The sequence below is a fragment of the Salminus brasiliensis genome, chromosome 19, assembly GCF_030463535.1.
Source record: "Salminus brasiliensis chromosome 19, fSalBra1.hap2, whole genome shotgun sequence".
Lineage (NCBI taxonomy): Eukaryota > Metazoa > Chordata > Actinopteri > Characiformes > Bryconidae > Salminus > Salminus brasiliensis.
Genome location: NC_132896.1, coordinates 9,957,407 through 9,980,496, shown reverse-complemented (window position 1 = coordinate 9,980,496; position 23,090 = coordinate 9,957,407). Strand labels below are relative to the sequence as shown.

The 23,090-nt window shown below is 41.0% G+C and overlaps 1 protein-coding gene across 4 annotated transcripts in view; it reads right to left on the bottom strand.

Moving 5' to 3' along the window:
- htr4 (5-hydroxytryptamine receptor 4) overlaps positions 1-22,828 on the bottom strand; it is a 75,985-nt gene extending 53,157 nt beyond the window's left edge. For 3 of the 4 annotated variants that reach the window (XM_072663486.1, XM_072663488.1, XM_072663487.1), the window contains exons 1-2: positions 22,418-22,828; positions 7,315-7,396 (exon numbers count right to left, since the gene is read on the bottom strand). In XM_072663486.1, coding sequence (XP_072519587.1) covers positions 7,315-7,396; positions 22,418-22,805 — 470 coding nt within the window. In that variant the 5' untranslated portion in view covers positions 22,806-22,828. Of the gene's footprint in view, positions 1-7,314; positions 7,397-21,889; positions 21,971-22,417 lie in introns of those variants that run through there. The other variant, XM_072663489.1, reaches the window with a different exon arrangement.
- Between the last annotated feature and the right edge of the window lie 262 nt (positions 22,829-23,090).

Below are 23,090 nucleotides of genomic sequence, written 5' to 3'. Positions count from 1 at the left end.
TGAAAAAAATCTGAGCACCAGGAACTGTGGTTCTGTGGAGTTTAGGAGGTTAAAAAATATATTGACATCTGACGGGAATCTGTTTACTAAAACTTGATGACTTTATTTACTGAACTCTAAAAGAACAGGATGTTTCTGTGATGCCCAGCTACTGTCCTACAATATCTGCTTTGTATCATTTTTACTGCATTTATAAATGTTATACTTCTCTAGAACGTTAATCAAGGTATACTTAGTGCCAATGTATCTGTATCAGCATTGACAGATGCTAAAATGAAAAATACATGAAAAAGACTGGATATCAGTGCATCCATTACATTTTATTATTGCCTTCATTGCACTAATTTCCAAAACAAAATATCTTATTGTTAAATGTAAACATGGACTTGTTTACTGAAGAACTGTAATGAAATCGAATGAGGTCATTGATTTACTTTAAGCACGAATCGATCCCGGCACCTGATCAATAATCATAATGCCGAAGTCTAGACATAAGAGAATTGTATCGGTGACTTCCACACAGCATTGTAGCAGCCTGCTTTAGTTCCTGAATTCCTGAATTGAATTCCTTGCTTTATTTGAAAAACAAATCAGGGAAGTATTGTCAGAAATAAAATAAAGACAGGAAATGGGGTTCTTTCTGCAAAGCACGGAAATACTGGTTCTGACTGGTTCCCACACATCTGAGGCATCCCATAATTCCCTCACTCTCATTTGCATATGAACAGTCTGCAGCCTCCCTGAAATGAAATATGGCGGGTCAATTGAGTTGAACTTCTTGTCTCATTCAATGGGCCTGGATTGATAAATCCATTTCCTGACAATTATCAATCACGTATTTGCCTCATCCTGCTCCACAGATTGATGGTAATTAATGGGAAATCTGATAATAACGTGCACCTGGGGATGGATCGGGTTGCCTGGATACTCTGAAGGTTCATGTGATTCTTATGTCCTAGATGACAAAGGGTTCTTTCAGGGTGAATATCAATTTCTGTGCAGCTCTCATGGATGATTGGCAGGGATCTAATTGTGAAACATTTAGCACTTGTAAGCTTCACAATCTTCTGGTTTAAGGGCATTTGCAGATGGTATTAACATGCTAAACTTCTCTCTGGATGTTAAAGCATTTAGCCTTGATGGAATGTTTGGAAATATGCCATGGTTTTAATTTGCGCAGACATGTTAATGTAAAGGTAAATACGGAAACTACATGCACATGTGTGTGTGGGCCACATGACTTCTGTACATTAGGTATAATATAACAAAGACAAGCCAGCTTAATTACTTTAATCAACTATACCATATACCAATTACATACCATTAGAAAAATCTATAACAATGCACCTCTCATATAACACTCACAATGTTGTGATCACTTGTATCAGCCTACACGCATCACTTAAACGGTTGTTACAGTTATTAGCATTCAGCAGTCTTGAAGTCACGCTTGCTATGCAAGGAAGTTTCACTATGGCACTGTAAAAAACTGCAGTTTCAAAGTAGATCAAACTTCCTAATTTTCACCGTGTTATCATTCAGGGATGATAACACTGTTGCATGGGCTGCTGCTATGAGATAGGCCTCTGTTGCCTGGAAACATCAAGGCGTTGGGACAAGCTGTCTTCAGCTACTGATCCTCTGACCAATAATGTTCTTCTGCTAATCAGCTACAGATAAAAGCTAAGGCTCTCCTGCATTCAAGCCATAAGGAAGTTACAACGTGTGTTTGCTACTGTCACCTAGAGCTGTCACTGACCTCTATTTGTATCTTCACAACAGCACACAAGAGCAAATCCACGATATTTGACTGTAACCACATCACCTGCCCACTCTTAAATAACCTGCTCACTTTCTGCTGAATTTCTGTCAATGACAAAGAAAGGAGAGAGACGTACATCACGTTAAAGGACAGAGGAGGATCTGCTCCTATAGGAGGATATCCAAAGGATATATGTTTAATCATAGACCATGTTTGGCCAGCGCAGAGCTTCTTGATCCCCACACGGCCATCCTGAGTCAGGAGAAAGCTAGCGCTGGAGAACATCCAGTTCACACTCAGGTGGACCAGAAGCTGCTTTTCCTGCTGTCTCAGCTCTAAAAGAAACATGTGGCTGAAAGAGCCATTTTTTATTTACAATAAGATTCAGGATGTGGATGGCGAACGTTTGAGAGACCCTGATGAACAGAATTCATCAAAACGTAAATATTTAACTGTCCAGTGCGGCTGACACAATTACTTGCCTAAACAAATATGCTGACTAGCATTTACCTGCTCAGTGAATCTTAACAATTACTTGGTAATTTACATAATGTTGATGTATTTTAAATTCTACTGCTGGCCTCCCTGTGCCTGAAGGACAGTCATTAATGTGCATTTTTAAGCACAGAGCCAGATTAATAAAGCACAAAACATTAAGAGGAAATAGTATCGCTGTACCACATTTGCTCATTCATAAATAAGGATTACTAACAGGTTTTACCATCTGGGTGAAAAGTAGAGCAAATATGCTTTTCCTACATTAATTAGCTATTTATATCACAGACAAAACTGGAGAAGGATGAGGTGAGGCTGAACGTAAGCGCGACAGAAAAACAAACATAGACATATACTTAATACTACGAAGGATAAAATAAAGACAAGCAGAAACCCGTTACAAAAAGCAATCATTAGGAAATAAGCACACTTACTACAAAACATGATGAACAACACCAGTGGTGCCAGCAACAACAGACTTTATAGTAAAAATGTTATAGCCAAAACACTCATGACTACTCAATCGAGTGATGAGCAGCTCAATAGGCTGTAATACACCAAAGTATTAAGTACTACATCTATAGCACATAGAAAAATGCAGTAAAGCAAACAATAGACTCATGTAGTAGCATCATAAGAACAGTTAGACATAAAGTAACAACAATATGCACTGGCAAAACCAACTAAGCTGCTGAATGATTAAAGATGGCAATATCTGACCCTTACACAAAATCAAGATCAGCAGAAAAGAGAGTGAAGGCATGCAAACTGAACTTTACACCCGCTTTTATGACAGTCAAATGGCTGTACATTGTGAGCATTTTCTGAAGACTAAACTCTAGATTATCAAACCAAGTAGAAATATTACTGTACATTTTTTTTATTCTGACCTTCTGAACTTGGCATATGAGAATACTAAACAGCCAGCTGAAACAGTAAATAGAAATAGTATTCCTTCCTTTATGAATTGCATTCTGCGTTTCCCTGTTTATTTGCTTGTTAACACATAAGACAACTAAATCTGACTGCCGACAATCACAATTGTTGAACAGAATGTTGAACTTGCAATGACTGGCTTGAGACATTAACACCAATCATCAGAGTGGGCGCAACCAAACAATGCATCTCATTCTTGAGCACAATATTCAATAAAAATGCTGTTATCACATATTTTTTTTAAATCATAAAGAATGTACCGTGGTGCGTACAGGATTATGGCTGCTGGCGCCAGTGAACAAGACCAGACACAGACATAGAAAAAAATAGGGGACTTATACATTGAACCAGACAAGAAACACCTGACAAATATCACAGAAGGACAGGGATAGAGACTGAGAACACCTGGACACAATGAGGAGAAGGCAGGACAAGGGCGAAGACAAAAACTTAACCCACAACTCTTGGGACGCAGAACAACAACAACACTCCAGGGGAAGGCTCAGGGGAAAGGCCAGGAAAATAGAGCAAGAAACCAAGAACAGATTGGACAGGAGACAGTGCTGGAGATAGGACCCGAGACTAAACAGGGGCAGAAACAGGGACAACGACATAGACAGTAACAGGAACGAGAACAGGAACCAAGACAGGAAAACCCATGGGAACAGGCATAAACCTGGAAACAGAACCAGTCACAGAAAACTGGACAGGCAGGGGTGTGAACAGGTCACTATGGGAGCTGGTGCTGGCAATGGAAGGACTCAGGGCGCTGGCACTGGAACTGAAGTTGAAGCTGCTGGGACCACTGGCACAAGGACAGGAGTGCACAGGGCCGCTGGCAAGGGGACAGAAGCGAATGGGGCCGCTGGCACAGAAGCTGCATGAGGGGTAGATCCCGAGGCTGTAGGAGTGGTAGACGCTGAGGCTACACTAAGGGCAGGCGCTGAGGCTGCACAAGGGGCAAGCGCTGAGGCGGCATGAGGGCCAGACTGTGAGGCTGTATAAGGGGCAGCTTTATAGGTACAGTGCTGATCCTGAAGGAGCTCTTGTGGGGTGTGAGGTGCATGTGGGAGGATGTCCATACAGGTCAAACTCCACAAAATGCTTCCAACATGTGCCACCATCAGCTTTGTAACCCCAAGGTCTCAGCTCAACACCACCACCGGGAGGCCAAGACGTTGTATGGGGAGCAGCTTAAGCATGTCATAGACGCCACTCGCTATGTCCATATTAAGGTTTGGTCTTCTGTCATGGTTTTAAGGATGAGGTGAGGGAAAACTATTTGTGACAGTAAGAAGCTGGTGTGGATTTAATAACATGTTTGGTGTCACATGCTGGTGTTTCTGCACATAAACCACTAATCTGATGAGCCAATATATACTGTATTTAAAAGGTCAATTTTTAACTGATTGAATCAAGTATTATGGTAAACATCTTAACTGCTATTGAGACAGGCTTGACTTTCTTGTAAGGGATTTGAGAGCACATTAATACAGAATGAACAAGGCTCAGTCAGTCAGATAAAAAATAAACAGATTAAAAAGAGATAATTGTGCTGCTCTCATGATTTAAAAGAATTAGTCATCAACTCACTGCATCTGTGTCGAGCACTGATACTGCCTTTATATCTGCTTTGCCTGCTATACACTTTGTCTTCCACTTTTTGATCTTTGTCTTTTTAACGCCTATGACAAAGGTACTGTTACATTTTAAATTACCATTGATATTGATTGTTAACCCAAACTCTTTATTTATTTTTCTGTTGATTATTTGCTGTTGGATTTTAGCAAACAATACATCTGCTTCTTTTCTCTCCATTCCAAAACATGTTGAATCACAAACAGGCAGAACATTGGTCTTTAACCCTCTGGAGTCTACGAACACTTTGGCGTGCCACATTTGATGTTTCTTGAAGTTTCTAATATCCTTGCGATAATACAGCGCATACATATGGTTCAAACATTGCCTGACTCTTTAGAGCACACCCCTTTCAACTGCATCAGATTGCCAGATCGCACATGACTCACATACGAAATTACGAGGCTGTGAAGACGAGTCAAGATACTCGCCTTTGCCTCTCGCCATGTCTAACTGGTGGATTTTTGTGTCCGTCATCTGGTAACACACAGGACCACTCATCTGTTTTTGATGTTGTGCGTCTGTCTATGTTTTGTGTGAAACTGACCAATGGACAATCAGAAACTCGTCTTGTGCCTTTTATTTATATATCTCACTACTTTGGTGCTTTGTCAACCTAGGACAAAGCGCATGAGCTCATTACCATGTCAATATTTACTGCCTGTTACTAAGGTCATGTGTAAAACCACAGCATTAACAGGGAGCAGCCTTTAATGACTCTGGTCAATAGTATTTTTATTACTATTATTACTGTTTTCAAAGGTTTTAGAGATTTTCCTATTGCTCTTTTCCAGAAAGGTTATACTAAGTTTGTTGTTGCTTAGTTAAGCCTATTTTTATTGTGTGTCCTTTTTTCAAAGCTCTGATTGCTTTAATAATCATCAAATTGTTAATCATATTCATGGGCAGATTAACTGTTTACCAACATAATCAATGGTGACAGCAGTATCATTCAGTTAAAGATAAAACAAAGCATTCAATGTGGCGCTGCATTTTGTTGTGGAAGAACCCGCAGGGCTTGAAATTGAAAAAAATTGCACGTCTGAACACATTCCAGCAGACCTAGACAGAAAGAGAAAGGAAGATCAGTGGACCCCTCTTCCTGCCTTATCCCCATTTCAATAAGCAGATTTTCCCTCGGCAGCAGCTCAAACCTCATCCACCACACTGGGATTTACCACCTGGGTTAAGCCAGAGATTGCTGTACTGTATGTCTCAGATCAGTAAATGTCAGAAGAATGAGCAGATTTATCTTCTTGTCATCCTGAAATATTCCCATGAGGCATATCAAACAACTCAGTTTTGTCTGCAAACAGGTCGGATGTTTAATTTAAGTGTTCTGAGTATGTCTTTGGGTTAGAGCGTGCCAACATCTATCTCTCTACACTGAAGGTGTAGACTAGGCCAAGCATCACCCCCGGTAATTTCCCCCCTCAGCACAACCCAGTGCAATCCCATTCTAAATTCTGGAGAAGAAGAGGTGTTCCAATTCATGGCTCATAGTAATGCAGCAGCACAGGCAGAGAGGGTACTGTGTTCCTGAGAGGGAGCCGTGAGTCTCTCTTAATAGAGCACGCAGTGGAGGTGAGACTGACAGAAGCAGGAGAACATGTGGTTTGAATTGATATCATACAACGATGCTATAAGTCATGCATCAGAGGTATGAATGGGAATTTCTGAAGGAAAGAAAAAAGACACATTGGAAGACTGAAGTGCTGAATGGTGGAGATGTCTGAGAAGACAATCAGGAGCTGAGCTCCTGGTTCTCAAATTTTATCAATGAGGATTTTGACAGCTTTGTTAGACATGCTAGAAAACCAATTCATAAGAAACTGGACAGAAGCCTGGGCCATTCTACCTCTAGCGCCCACTGAGCTTTCTACTTTTTTCAATCAGAGAATGAAACATGCCTATAATTTTTCATGAGCGAACCATAGCCGCCACAACAACAACAGCAGTGACGCTTTGAGGGTACAGATGATCATGTTGACAGCGCTAGACTAGACAGCAACACGGGAAAGGCTTAAAGTCAATCCAAGTGTAATAAGCGTTAAAGGTCACTTTTGTGGCGGTTTGCTGCTATTTTTAACAGCTTTTATTATGTGCTCAGTGCCGTGGCGCGCTAAGACTGTCATAGGATCCTTAAAGAGAATTTGGACGAGAGGTAAGTGGATACACGAGGAAGGAAAACTGATGCCAGGACAGGAAGGCCATGTTTCCTCTGCTCTGCTGACCACCTCTCCGCAGAATCATTCTATTGATGCCATCAGAGCCAGTGCCCAAATCCCTTTGTCAACTCACATGCCTTTAAAGCCATCCTTGTTGTTTGTTATTGATAATGAACATGTGTTACAGCCTAGAACAGGGCACGTACTGAAGCTGATCAAATAAATTATGCATTAGCATGTTTTCCCTACTGTGACGTCTTGGGATCAGGTTCATAGCACACACTTTCAGAAACAGACAAATGATGGTGTTCTAACCTCTCATTGGTATCGACTTCTTCCATCACAGGCATCTGGCCAGTGGAACTCAGATTCATGTACCCATAGAAGCACAGCGTCTCTGAAAAGCAAGGACAGATGGGGGTTAATGTAAGGCAAGGACAGCCTGAGGTTACTGTGACAAAGTGGTTAGCACAGTGCATCTATTACTGAACTTAAAATGCAAAACAACAAATCCTTTTCTGAGGTTACAATCCATCATTGGCAGTTTTGAGAGATCTCCCCTTTACCTCTCACAAAAAGAAGTGTGTGGAAGGTGGGTTACAGTCTAAACAGAACAGACACGTATTCTGCCGCTAAATGATGCTTGTGATACATTAACTAAAGCGTGACACCGAACAGTGGGCGTAAAAAGAGAATAAAAAGATTGTCTGCTATTGTTGAATGAGCTTGTCATATTAAAAAATGGAACGACGATGATTGCATGAAAGAAAAGTGCTTGGGTCATGCCCTAAAAAAACCAAAAAAAAAACAATGCTCGCTCAAGGAGAACAGCAGCATGCGGTGCACAGTGCAAAGTGGGCACACTCTCAGGTTGTTTACACACCACTCTCTAAAAGTTTCAGAACACAAGCAGTGAGCCTGAAGCTTATGCAACAGCTTAATAGCTGTGCGCAAAATCAAATTACACGGCAACAGTGGGGCGTGGGACGACGTGGGAGCCCAGACAAAAATGCAGGTACACTTTGTGAACACTGTGAATGAAACTGGATGGTCAAGGACCATTATGTCCTGTTTTTTCATGGTGTTATAGGGCCATTTGGTTGTGGCCCCATCTGAATCTGTATGCAGCAGGGTGCTGAACAGTAGGCTGCTGAAGATGGAAATTAATTCACTCCAACTTTTTGAGTCGAGAACCTCATACTCTCTACAACCAAATGTTGAGAATTTAAATCAATTAACCAAAATTAAACAATGGCTTTCTTTTAAAACAATGTCCTCTATTTCATTTCAGTCCAAGTGTGGATGCATGGCAGAGCAAATGCCCAATTCATTTCGCCAGAGAAAAAGCTCTGCAGCTCCGCCTCCCAGGAAATGCCTCATGGTTTTCATTTAGATTTAAGTCCAAAGAGATTTGCAACTGCAATAAATGTGTAGGTCAGCACAGAAACGCATAAATCCACACAATCGCAAATAACAAAGTTGCATTTCAGAAGCCTGCCAACTGCCCACACTATAGAGAAATAGAGAAAGAAAGAACAAGTGAAAAAGAGCGAGAGAGAGAGAGAGAGAGAGAGAGAGAGAGAGAGAAAGAGAGAGAAAGAGAAAGAGGGAAAGAGAGAAAAAAAAGCAACAGAGAGAGGAGATGAAGTTTCCTGCTTGTCTGCACCAGCAGGATTCTCATCATTCCCAAACCACTCAGGGGAGAGAATTCCTGTAGCAGCCCACCAGCAGGGAGCCCTGAGTCTCCAGACAGGGCTTACTTCTTCCAGATGGCCTCCAGACACTCTTAAACGTGACGTACACACACATACACACACTAACACACATACACGAATGCACGTAACAGCTTCGTTATGTCACTTAGACAATCCCTGTTCAGCATCAGAGCAGTGAACGTCAGCTCCATAACAAAAAGACATGTTACAACAGCACACGGCAAGGCACAGAACGTCCGAAGCCCTAAAATAATGTAATAAGACCAAGCTTATTCTAAGAAATCATCACATCCAAAGCAGCCTGTCCACTTCTGTTACTTTCAACAGTACTATTGTGGAACACGGTTACAGTTTTGTCTCACTCCAATCACCGCTAATTCTCGATCGGCTTGTTTCTAAGTAACCCAAAAGCCTGTATATGATTCAGAGAGAACTTAATAGACTTGATGTTTATGAGAGCTGAAGTCTTGCTTAATGTGTTTGGCCCGTGAGAGACTTTCTGACCTTGCATCACTGCAAGCAATAAATAAATCACTTAAAATGCTCACAAACATTCTAGAGAACCTAGGCAGTACAGTTAACAGCAAACGCTACACACAGCTAAAATTATCCCTATATAGTTGAAGATATGTGAAGGGAGGTAATCATGCTAAATAAGGTGTAATGATTTGCATAAATTTGAACATATCAAGCATGGCAGTGCATTTAAATTAAAACTGTATCACTGATATGTCCCTCTGTGTCTGCCGAGGGTTATCTCTCTTCTGTGGAAACAACTGATGTCAACAAGGCATCTGGGTTTAGCCTACCAGAGTCGAATTAATGTCTCGTTGGATGTGTGGAAAATGGGCTGCAAACCAGATTGACAAAAAGGAGTGATCGCAAGGTGATACATTTTTATGTCCGGGGAGATTACAATTAAATGATAAATTGTAGCGTTTGTGATTTTAGAGGTTTTGCTAGAGGGTGTATTCTTTGGGCTTATTTTCAGGTGCATATATATATTTTTCTTGTATTCATTTTTTGTTTAATTATAATATACTTTATTATCTTAAATGATAATATTATATGATATTGTGAGATCAGTGACTAGGGACAGCTACCTTAACTAAACAGCTTTTATGCCAGAGAGCATCATTTATTTAAATTGATTTAATGCAGAACAATATTTGCATATATTTATATTAATATGATTTTATAAATATGACATGACACAGTTTTCAGGATAGGATGGGATTTTTGAAATGTGCCATTTTGTCTGGATGTTAAAACACCGGGATACATATTGTGTATGGTGAATTTGTAAAAAGTGTTATGATAGCATATTACTGCCATGTCCCCCACCCCTCCAGTGTGAGACAGAATTAGAGCTTTTCACATTCTTAATGTACGTAATATTGAAATTGTGTGCATGGACCACCATATGGAATATAAATGGATTTTGTGAAAAAGGATGAAAAGGATCCTGGCCACTGTGAGCTGATAGAGGAAAAGACTATCATTGCACAAGATTTCCATTTTACAATCAACAGCCTTCGTTCTGGACGAAGATAAGCATGATGGTGATCACAATTTCCTGCAATTGTCCGAGACTTTGAGACTTCGTATTCTCTGTCGAAACCATCAGGAGCAGGTGCTTAAGTTATGACGTTTTATTCTTTGCACCTAGATAAAAGACCACTCTGCTTTCTAAATAAGACACAGAAGGAAGCAAAGTTGCTAAGTTTATAAGACACATTCTGGCTCACACTGGCGTTTTTCTGAAAAGAGAAAGTCACGACCACCTCCATTACTACACATTACTCTTCTCAATCTTCCTGACTCAAAAGGTAGGGGATCCATGAGTTCAGGCGCCAGCTTAGCCACCCACTGAAACCTGAGAGCGCCTCTAAAAACGTTCCTCCATCTCAATAAAACGGCTTGCTGAGTCAGCCGTTTCTAGCAGCCAGATTGTATTAACAGTGGTGGCTGCTCCTCAATCTGCAGTAGGTTCCTGTCAAATGGCACACACCTGAGGCTCTGCAGGCACGACGGGCTCCGTCAAACCTTGCCAGGTACAGAGTAATGGAGAAAGTAATGAACGCGGCCACAAACTCGTTCGCCTGAAACGAGCCTCTTCGTTGCGCTGTGTAGTACGCAAAAGTTCCCAACACCCCCCCCCCCGGTGGACTTCATATTTCATTTAAATGCAAATGTTGGCTTTAATGATGATCTCTGGGAACCTAATGCTCGAACGTGTACGTCTGCTGGCTCACTGTGTGCTATTTAGAGAGGGCCAGCGTTTGTCAGTGGTGCTCTCTGCTTTGCTCCACTCCACTCGCCTCTGAAGACGAGGGCAGCTGAGCACTCCACACTAATTTGCCACTCCATTAATAATGCACATCATGAAACACTTTTAAGCCAAGGGACCATATTTTCCTTCAGTATTACATAGCTATGGGCCAATTCCTAAGCTTCGTAAAGCACGCACCATAACAAATGATAAATATATGGAATTTATATAACATTTAGTTATAGATGAATGCTCCATGTACCTGGTAATGTGCACTTAGAGGGCATTCAGAAATGAATGGCGGTTCCCAAAACAAATTTAGATATAAAAAATCACTTATTTACTACAGTGAAGCTGAGTTTATTGTTTAGATCCATCTTTGTCTCAACACTTTGCTATCATATGCTGGCATCTGTTAATTCAAGAGTGGTTATATAACGTCTCATGGAAATTTATCTGCGGCTGTAATTAATGGAGCGACTAAACAAGCCAGAGTGTGTTTCTTAGAGGAGCATCGGGAACCAACCTAACCCCAAATTAAACCCCAGCAGCTGCCACTCTCAGAAGAACACCGGCCAGATGTATAGAGAGCGAATTCACATATTGCAGATACGCTATAAGCAGACACTGCTGCGGTCATGCCTATGAGCTTTTACTGCTGGACTCAGATGATTCCTCTGTTTATAGAGTACCTGAAACGACCAATAAAAAGTCCTGATTTTAAGACCAAGAGCTGAAATGTATTCTCTGTGCTCTCCTTCAGTTTGTTTGAACAATACAATATAAAGCTGATAGTCTCTCGAGTATAAATAAGAGAAGGAACTGGGTGGATAGAAACCTTGGTGATGTCATAAAATGTTAGTGTAATTACAAATGACCTGGTCACCTACTACCTTTAGGTTTCTGATATAAAATCTGAACAAACAAAAAAGGCAGCAGAAATGTCCAGTGGAATATAAATTTCTCGTTGCCAAACGTTGTGCGTAAAAGGAGAAGCATAACCACTCTGCTGGGGTTGGAGTATATCCACCCTCAATATCAGTGACGCTCCCGCTCTCTCAGCCTATGTGGATTTTCTGCTTTGTACATCGTCTGTATGACCAGTGAGAGCATCAACATTCGAAAGGTCGCGGCCCACCGCTACAACATAATAAAAGGAAAAATCCAGTCAAAAGTTTGGACACACCTGGCTGAAAGAGTGTTGATCATCATTTTAAAGACCTTTAAAAAAAATGTAAAAAAAAGATGACACTGGGGACACGCTGTTATTCACCTAAGTCAGGATGTTGTGAACTGAAAGGCTATTTATAGGTCTTGCTAAATGAGTAAATGTGAATTATATGTATTAATGTACATTAACATCATGTAGCTGCATGGTTTGAGAGGTATTTCTGCCTTCACGCATACACATTGCCACTGTCCTACAACCTGAAACCCTTCAGCCATGACATCCTGACTACAGTGAATCCCTGTGTGTCCCCAGTGGCCTCTTTTTTTTGAAAATCAAAATGAGGTCACCCTAGCATTTGTATTAAATGTTTTTAAGATGATGATCAGCACTCTTTCAGCCAGGTATGCTGTTTTGTTTTGTTTGGTACTGTATCAAAACAATGTAGCATTTTATCAAAACAAGTGATTTACCTAACAGTGGCCATTTCATGCCGATAAATTAAACTTTTGCCTTTCCAAACCTGGCATAGTGTGCCCCAAGAGTTCTGCTGCATCTGTAACTCCGCCTCAATGAGAAAATGTTTGTAGATAAAAATGAGGATTATGAGCAGAATCTAGCACCTTAGTGCAAAGCAAATAGAGCTGCCCTATACAACGTCTTACACATGCAGCTCAGGTGTGTTTTCACTGCCCTGGCTAATTTCTCCCATTTGTCAGTGACCATACGTGTTAAGCTGGGTTGCGTTCACAGTAAATCTTAATGGGTTACAAATCCAGCAAGCTACCACCAGAGGTGCAACCTCTAAGGTGGTCTCCACAAATCCAGGAACCACTAACACACTGGTGACTTGACATGTGTGCTGCGATTCTGGTGAGGTAACGCAGCTTGTAAATAGTCTTTCCATGTGCCAAAGTTTACTACTTTACTACTGCTTCCCGAGAACAATGCTGCCTCCTGTCTCCATATCTACCGCAATAGAGGATGGCATATTTTTATGGCCTTAACACCCCATGCAGTTTTACAGCCCATCGCTGCCGGTCTGGGTTCCTCTCTGTGTCAGAGTAGAGTCCAAGGCCTTACACAACTCGGCCGAGTTTACTTCCTCACAACGGTCTGCATGGCACCACTTGCTCGCTCCACTTTAGCCAACAGGCTAATCAAACACTGACTCCCTGACCGCACAGGGCCTCAATCATATGCACATAATAACAGCATGGAGAGAAATCAACAACACAATGGGGGAGTTCTCTTGGGTCCGTCAGGGCTGATGAATTATTAATCTCTGATGGCGGAGAGTCATCTTGAAAGCGCGGCTCTTCACCACGTTGGAAATGAAAGAGACTGTGTCCCTGCCCTCAGAAGCCCACCCAAAGGCATCCTGAAATAGAAAATGATATTACCTTGTTTCTTCCCATTACACTCAACAGTCTATTAGCCCACTCATCTGAAAGCAGCCAACACAAAGTGCCCTTGCACTCCTGGAGAGACCTGGTTGTGCCCAAAACCCAAACATCTTAACTTTATTTTCCATTTAGTCGGCTGATATTTAAATCACCCTGTTGAACTAATAGTGCACAGTCGACTGATCACACAATATTTTCCTTACGGAAGGGAAAAGTAAGCCCCGAAGTAAGAGGTTCATTAATGAAATCAGTACAGCAAAAAAAAAAATCTAAATTAATACGTTCCATTGCCAGATCGGAATAACTGCTTAAGGCAAGCGTATTAAATGGAAGTGCAACTGAAGTCTGGTGTGTTTTGAAAGAATAGTACAAGAGCAAAAGACTAATACGAGCGTAATGCAATCACTTACAATGCCCTGTAGAAAGGTTAGGATACCTCTGCTAAGTGTACTACAGATTAATGAACATGATTAATTTCCTTAATGAGATAACTGTTTCACCTGAGGCAATGAGTGCATTTCTGCATTCTCAAAAGCACTCAATTTTCTCCCAGATAAAACTGAATCAAATAGTAATCAAACATTAAACATTTCTAGTATTATTCATTACTCATGACTCTTACAGACTTTATTCTGAAAGGACCTAAATGGGCTCATATCTGTCACTGTTAATATTACCACTACTTACTATCATTACTCTTACCATCGCCACCATACTACACCATGATTATTATATTATGATTATGAATATGTTGCCCACCTGAGCAGTACAACAGTATAGATGGTTTGGTAACTTTTATCAATAATTTATAAATAGGTCTGACCAAAGGAGGATGGGTCCCCCTTGTGAGTCTTGGTTCCTCCCAAGGTTTCTTCATCCAGCTCTGAACACCAGGTTTTCTCGCATTTCTAGCCACTGTTGCCACTGGCTTGCTCACTGAGGGTCCTAGATGTTTCATGTCTTTTTATGCTATTTATTTTTATTTTTTTCTGTCTTTTAGTAATTACTGATTGTGTAAAGCTGATTTGTGACAACAACAGTTGTAAAACGCTATACAAATAAATTTGACTTGACTTGACTGGGTAACAAAATACTTTTTCAGAAAAATCACTGACTCACACTGACTCAGAAAATCTGCATAATTCCATAATTTTTTGCTGAATGTCCTTAAACAAACCTCATATTAAACACCCAGAGCCTGGTTCACAGGGTCTCAGACAAATTAACCCTAGTTTACTTAATCATGCAAATCATGCATTCAATCATGCAATTAGTGTCAATTTCCAAAAGCCTGTCTCAGCATGAGTGTGGGAAATTTCCATTTCTCCATGATCTGAGGTCAGCCAGATGCTGTTACTGTAGGGCAAGTGTACCATAAAGGTGGGCTGACTAACGGCAAGCAGAAAATACACACTGTTGGTTACTGAAGGTCATCGGCTCAATAGAAATTCATAACATACAAAATAGGGAGTCTCTCATCTTTTCCACAGGCAATAATTGTACTTTTTCATAGAAGGTTGTGTACACTCACCAAGCAGTTTATTAGGATGACCTGTACACCTAAGCATTTGTGCAGTTATTTAATCAGCCACTTATGTGGTAGCAGTGCAGGTCAGCAGCTTCACATCAACCATCAGAATGGGAGAAAAATGTGATCTCAGTGATTTTGAGAGTGGCATGATTGTTGGTGCCAGGTGGGCTGGTTCAAGTATTTCTAGAACTGCTGATCTTCTGGGTTTACTCAGAATGGTGTAATAAAAAATGAACTGAGTGGCAGTTCTACAGACAGCAACATCAATTTAGGTTAAAATGGAAAGGCAGAAAGACAGTACGTCTGAAAATGATTACGCACAATTATAGTGAGCAGAAAAACATCTCAGCATGCACAACACGTTCAACTTTGAGACAGATGGGCTACGACAGCAGAACACCACAGTGGGTTTCACTTCTGTCAGCCAAGTACAGAAAGCTGAGGCTGCAGTGGGCACAGATGAATCTCCATTTCTTCTGAGGCACACACCAGCATAAATCCAAAATGCCTTTTGGTGTAATGGGGTGATGTAATGCCACGCATGCATCATTTGATTGCTGAAGCCTACTGAGGATAGTGGCTGATCATGGGCATTTACAATTCCCCATCTTCTAATGGCTACTTTCAGCATAATAATGCACCATGTCACAAAGCAAAAGTCACCTCAAATTGTTCATCGCACATGTGCAATAGTCACGTAAAGCAAATTAAATCATACATGTCATGCTTCAACTTGCTTGATGCAAAAGCACATTTTTCATTTTAAATGACAGATAGCATTGATTTCAGTCAAGTCTTCCATACACTTTGATACACATCTTCTGACATTTTAGATGGTTTTATATTGCAGTACATATCGCAGAACAGCATTTTCTTTTTCAGAATCCATACTACCCAGTATTAGTACAGTCTAATAAATTGCTTGATGAGTGCATTTCGCATTATTAGCCTTAAAAAGGCTTTATTAGTGAAGGCAATGTCTAATACAAATAATAGTAGTACAGTAATAAGGTTTTAATAAGAAAGTTATAATGGTTGAGTATGAAAAGTATGACATTTTCACATTACGATAACAGCAAGTATCACGGTTCTAGGGTTACAAAGTATTTGGTATTTTAGAATAATTTATCTTGTTCTTGTTCTTGTTCTTCTTATTATTATTATCATTATTATTAAATTTTTTTAGTTGAACAAAATATTTACTATAGTTAAAACAGTTGCACGTGAGGTAGTGAGATTCTGTTTCCAGCTTATTATTATTTTTATTATGGATTAATCTGCTGATTATTTTTTATCTATTCGTTCACTGATTGTTGCTTTTGCATTTTGAATTTGGTTGCGTTTATTTCCAGGTATTAATCAAATGTATCATAACCACCAATTTTCATATCATGGTATACCTAACAACAGTATCTCGCTACAACCCTAGCTTGGGGATCACTTCAAAAACAAGAAACTTTTTTTAAACAACAAAACAAACACAGCTGTCTACGGTGTGTCTTTCTTTAAATCAGGGCTGGAAGTCCCCAAAGATGGCCTAAAAGGATGCAGCTCAGCAGGGAAATTAAAGTTTGGGAGAATCCATGTTCGGATGTTTGTGCAGCGAGGGCTGAATGTTTATTTTTGACCTGCTGTGGAGTCGCAGAGGAGGACGAGGTGGCACCTCATACTGGGGTAATAAAGTGCTGCCGCAACCCTGCCAGGATAAACTACGGTGATTCTCACTTGCCTTGCCTCAAAGTAAATAGTTCACAGTTTGCTGTCTGGGTTTCATGCACTCCTAGACTGAGTGTCAGATAGGGAGCTTTTGGATTTCACCCGCCAAAGGAATTTCAGCCTAGAAGCAACGTTTTATAGAGCGCACGTAAGCCGAAGAGACCTTCTTCGGAAGGATATAGGAGGACCGTTTAGCCTTTGTTTGTGTTAAAACGGGTCTCTTCCATTCAGACATGGGGGATTTGGGGGGGCAGCAAAGGCACAGCATTCTATATTGTACCTGTGGTTCATCAGCTGCATGGTAAATAGATGCTGGATAGAGAGAGATGGGGAGAGAGAGAGAGTGAGAGCCAGTGTAGTGCATCTATCAGCCAGGTGGCAGGCTGCTTCTGCACTCTGATCTGAAACACCCAGTGGTGTGGATTAACATATCACACCCAAATTATACTGCCTTTCCAGAAATCTGCAGAGGAGGGTGAGATAATCTGTCAATGCACAGCTTTACAATGTGGAGGGATATTTCTCCTCTGAACAGAAGATGAGTAAAAAAAAAAATTAAATTAAATAAAATTAATAACAATAATTTCCATTGCTGTCTGTCAGGCGGGGCTATAAAGATAGCAAAAGCAAATGTGTGACTGTGAACAGTTTACTTTCTACTTATGACTTAGCGTACATATTAAATCAAAATTCTCTTTTTATAAACTGATTAACCCTATTTAAGCTCCAAAAATGAGAATCTGGCACAAACAAGCGTAGTTGTTTTTGAGTGCGCAGGCTTCGTATTGCCTGGGTTTTACGTCATTGTACCAACACAAGCAAGAACAATGAAAATAAAAGCTAATGGGAACATGAACATGGGTGTAACCTGAATGTCCCCTTTGCTGTCAAAATGATCACCTCATTTAAGCAGGATTTACCTTTTAACTGGCCACCATCAGACAAAACTGCTCTGTCCTGTAAATAAGAAACGTGTTAACAGTCCAGGACGTGCTTCAAAACAGCAGATTTCCTCAAACCAGCCTTTAGAGGCAGCAGGGGAATAAATCAGCGCTGAGGTCCCCTGCATTTACGCAGGCCCCAGAGAGCATGCGGAAGCATAAGCACTCTGTTCCTGGGTTTGTTTTCTGTCCACAGGGAGCCGGGGGCTGACAGCGCCTTGCCTGTGTTTTTTTAATCTCTTAGGTAGTCTCATGTCAGGGACGATGCGAGGCAGTACAGCAAGCTCATGGTGTCCCCCCGCTGGACAGGCCTGGGCCAGCGGACCTTAGTTTATGTTTCTTTAATTTTTTCTGCTATAAACAAAACTCAAGCACTTAGTTCTACAGGGAAATTCCTGAAGTGTTTCACCACCAAGCAGGGACGCAAATGTGCTCCACCATATTGCGAGTAGCTAAACCTGACTTGAACTGAACTTGAGGAAAATCTATATCGCATTCTCGACAAGCCGCTTTCACTTGTTTGTTTCATTGATTTTAATTTCTTGGACAGAAACACAGAGCTTTCACAAAATAAACAATCCGGCTCTTACCATAATTCCACCGTTCCTGTTTTAAACAGGGAAAGCTCTGAAGGCATGAGCATGCTGTTCATCATTAGAAAATGCAAAATGTTTAGTGTACGTATGCTAGTCTGTCCTCAGAATGACCATCTACAGCAATTTTGCCAACCCTAAATGAACAGTACCATACCCCTAATAGCAGCACTTCCTCCACTCCCCAAGCAGCACTACTGTCCACTAACGGCTGTGATCTTCTCCCAGATGCACTGTAATTCTGCTGGGGCACGACAAAGCTAATGAGGGAGAATTGGGTGTGATGCTCTAGGTTCACACCTCTGGCGCATCCTACGCCGTTATTCTCTCTCTCTCACACATTAACATTTCTGTTTAGACCACAGAGACAGGTCCAGGGTGTTAGAATCTCAGAGGTTCATGTTCATTTCATATAAAAGAATGAAAGCACTAACAGGAGGGTAACTGAGAGTCTTAGTCAGCAGTAGACATATGCCTATGTAAATATTTCTTGCCTTATCTAATCAAAAATGACTCTACTATGAGTTTAGACAATAAAAATAGCCTATTCCTTGTTTTACCTCATGTATTTACAGCTTTGTAAAGAGGAACAAGTCCTTTATTTTTAAACCAGTGAATTCTTGTCTGGCAAAACATAAGAGCTGTAAGTGAGCAGTTAAAAGGGTGTATTTCTTCTGAAGATACAGGGGAAACTGTATGGCCTTGCCAGCGTGTATGTTTAAACATTTCCTAGTCAACATCAATATGCTGCGCTGACCTAATTACATACATAAAAGTTAGGCGCAAAACAACCGTCTCCATAAAGTCTCTTACATTTGACTAATCATGAACCGGCATGTAACCTTCCATTCACTTTACTTCAATATATATGACTATAAAAGAAGCCTAGCAGCAGTTCATCTGACCTACAAAAACTTGTTCCAGCTCAGTCCACTGCATGATATCAGTTAACCTAATAAGCACAAACAAGAGAAAACTAGATTTGCACCCAAAACATGTAATTTCTTGGGTCAAATGAGGTGGAAACACCAGGAGGAGGAGGGGATGGTACAAACGGCATTCATCATGCTGTTTGTGTCTGGGTTCAGTGCCCATTTTTAGACAAGCAAGGCAGAACAAGAGCCCAGTTTCCCCCACTCGGTACTCTGGGAGCTGCTGCATTCGAGGCAGCTCGCTTTAAAACTTTGAGCAAAAACACACACCAAAGCGGGTAGAGGCAGCTTTCTTTAAATTGGTAAGTCATAAAACAAACCAAATCCACGCAAACATAAACTCGGAACAAACTGAATGAGATGACTCTTAACTGGTATAAAAGACATTAATGCTGTGGTTGACCTCAGCTCAGCTGGAAGGGAGAAAGTGGGCTGGAGGATGAACTTTTCTCAACAAACTGATTCAGCTGATTCTCTAAAGGCACGAAGGATGAGAAAATGAATGAAAATGCAGTGAAATGCATTAGAACTACTCATTTCTACTACTTAAGCTCTGTTTAAACAAGCTCCCTATTTTCCAGTTTAGAAAACAAAATCTAAATGTTTATTAAAAATTAGCCTAATAAAATATTACCACAAAATAACGCTGCTTGAGATGTGGAATTTTATAGTCTTGTCATTTTGAGTATCCAGTATTTACAGATCCAGTATTTGAAGCACTTTACAAAGGAATAGTTCAACAAAAACTCAAACTTAACATGATTTATTTTTGTACCGCAGACGCAGTCGATTAGATACAATGTTTGATATCTGACATCTCTTTCTTTATTTTAGAAAAGGAGAAGCAAGGCTAACATTGCTACCAAACACTGAATTTAGGTTGTCACCATTTTCATCTCTATGAAATTGGTATAACACATTTTAAAAGGGTTTCGAATAGACCAATCATGATAGACCAAATGTTTAAATATATGCTAAAACTGGAACTAAATATCACATCAATTTGTCTGTGTGAAGCAAATCAGGAACAATCAGATCTGGGTGTATTTTTGTAGAATATATTTGGGCATGTATCTACAGAGATGAAACTGGTGACAGTGTAAGTCGAGTGTTCGTTAGCAACAAAGGCCCGGTTTAAAACTAAGAAAACTTCAGACATCAATCCCGTCTTGGCTGATCAACTGAACCTGTTGAAAGTGGTTATTCCTGTTAATTATATATTATTCATGTTATTTTTTTATAGCAGCTATTTATGGCTAAATTAACAGGACTGAATTGGATTCATCCCCTCCAGTATTTTCTTCCCATATCGGCCAAACCCCCTTCATCGTCTACGTTGCTAACATGCCGTCTCAAATTTTCCCCCTCAACTACGGTCAAGTCGAGGATTTGATAGCTCATGTGACCGGACATCTGACCAATCATGCGTGAAAGACAACCAATACCAATGGGTTCCTTATCACACCTTAGTCAACACTTGCCTTGAAGCAGCATCCAACAGCAAACATCACGCATGAAGTGGATGTAAACACAGCGCTGAGCTACTCAGTCTTGTAGCAGAATTGCACATCTGCACCATGTTTCTCTGGTTTCACCTTTGGCTTTTGGGTCAGTCAGATGCACAGACCTAATGTGAAGTGAGAGTCAGTGTATCGACCCACTGGCCTGCGCTATCCATCAAAACACATCCTTTCCATGCCTGGCATGATAGTATTGACCACTGCACTCACCATTGCATAAGCACAAATTGACCTGGCAGCCCTCAGTGGCTCTGATGAACTTCTCCCGTTGTTAGCTCTGCTATATCAGCACAGGCAAGTGGCCCGTGCTCTCCTGTTCAAGTGCTGACTGCGAGAGGTGAGGTGCCGCATTAAAAAACTCCCTTTTCCGCTCTGTAATTCAGACCCAAACAGTGGCAAGAGACACACAAATCAGAAACACACCAGTGTTTTCCTATCAAGGCAATGTGCTGTGCTGTGGAGATGTGCCACTGGGGAACACAGTAATAATTGCAAATCACGGTGATGAAGGCAGGAGACGTTTTGAAAAATCTGATTGGAAAATTGTTCAGCTATACAACTCAGCACTGTAATATTTCAAAGTCGCACGCAAGAAAAGATCTTCTTTAGGTTTCATTACACATAACAAAGTAAATAAGCTGCTCAGACATCTTAGTTCCATCCCAATTCAGCTCTTCAGCAAAAGCCACTATGAATATCTGAGTCTCAGGCGCTTGGGAGCAATTTTATCTGAGACAGTTGGCTCTTGAACCTTTGAGCAAGGTCCATTACCTTAAGCTGTCCTGGGAGACACTGTACTTTCCGGTAAACTATTGTAGATTACGCAAGACTGTGTCAGTGTGTCAAACATCTTTGAGAACTATGATGCGTGAAAAATAGATACATAGAGACATACAGGACATTACACATAAATAAAAGAAGCACTGCGAACATCTTAAACCACCTGTTGGAAAAAAATGAAGTCAATAAGAGGAGGTTATCCCATTTGAACAGAGCTGTAGGCTAAAAATGATTACAGTATTCTGTTAAAAAAGACAACCTTGATCTTTCTGCTTATCTCCAGCAGTTCATAAAGACTAAAATCATGAAGACTGACCTTTTCACGTTTGTGAGATGAGACTTTTCTCACTCCTGAGGTGATGATTCTTCTTCAGAATGACCCAGACAAAATCTAAACGTCTGGGAATGATCAAAATAGCAAAGACAGATAACATCCAGAGACACCCCCCAACTGCTCTGTGTCTTTTCTAATCCACGCCAGTCTCATTTGTAAGTTGCATGGAGCTCCTCGCAGTGACGTAGCTTAGCCTATTTATTTCACAGCAATTCACAAAAACGCCAGAGTCTGACATAAAGATACGCAACGTGCCAGTTTTTGCGTCACTAACGTACAAAAAAAAAAAAGCCTTTTTTTCGTGGTTACAGAAATAGCAGCTAGCGTTTATCACTATGGCCATTTCGGAGGGATTGATTTCGGTGCGCATGGATTTATGGATTTTTGTAGGTTTCATTTAGCACTTAAATTAATTAAACGTCTGCTTAAATTAATGGTGGAAATGAAAAAGAAAACAAGAGAAACAAATCCTCGTATGTGTGTGAAGTAATGAGGAAATGCATCACTCACCATTTCCACGAGGAGTCCCTGGGTCAACACCATGGCGCGGCTCTAAACCCTCACGAGGGGAATCACATCCTCGCATGTGAGACAGAGAACCGGTGCGCACGCAAACGAGCAACTTTTCAAACCGGTAACCTGACAGCTGAGGGCGGCTAGAGGCAGAGTAGTTTCCCCGGCGACCTCCAGCCTCCAGGCGACGGCGGTGCAGAAGCGCGAAACCGAAACGCAACGCAACGCAGAGCAGCGCGCGGCTCTCCGGACCAACCACAGCTGAGCAGAGCGGAGCGCGCGGCGCGGCGTTTCCACGGCCGAAAACCAAACTGTAGATCAAGCCCCGCCCCCCGCCGCGCGCTGCCCACCAGGGTTCGACCGTTGGCTTTGCCAAGCAACGCATTCCTCCACAGCGGAGACACGGAGGACTGTCTATTGACCTTTCATTTCTTTTATGATCTTTTATGTGTTTATGATTATTCTCTGTATAAAAACCACGTCTTTTATCTCACCATGATTTTACCAGCATTTTGTGACACTGCAGTCTCGTTCCCACCATCTTCTCCACACTTACTAAGGCAAACAAACTCATATAGATATAAAGCTATTGCTTTGTTTATTACACTTAATGTAGCATTTAATAACTTACTGAAGAAATGCACACACTCTTTTCCCCCATCCCCATGTT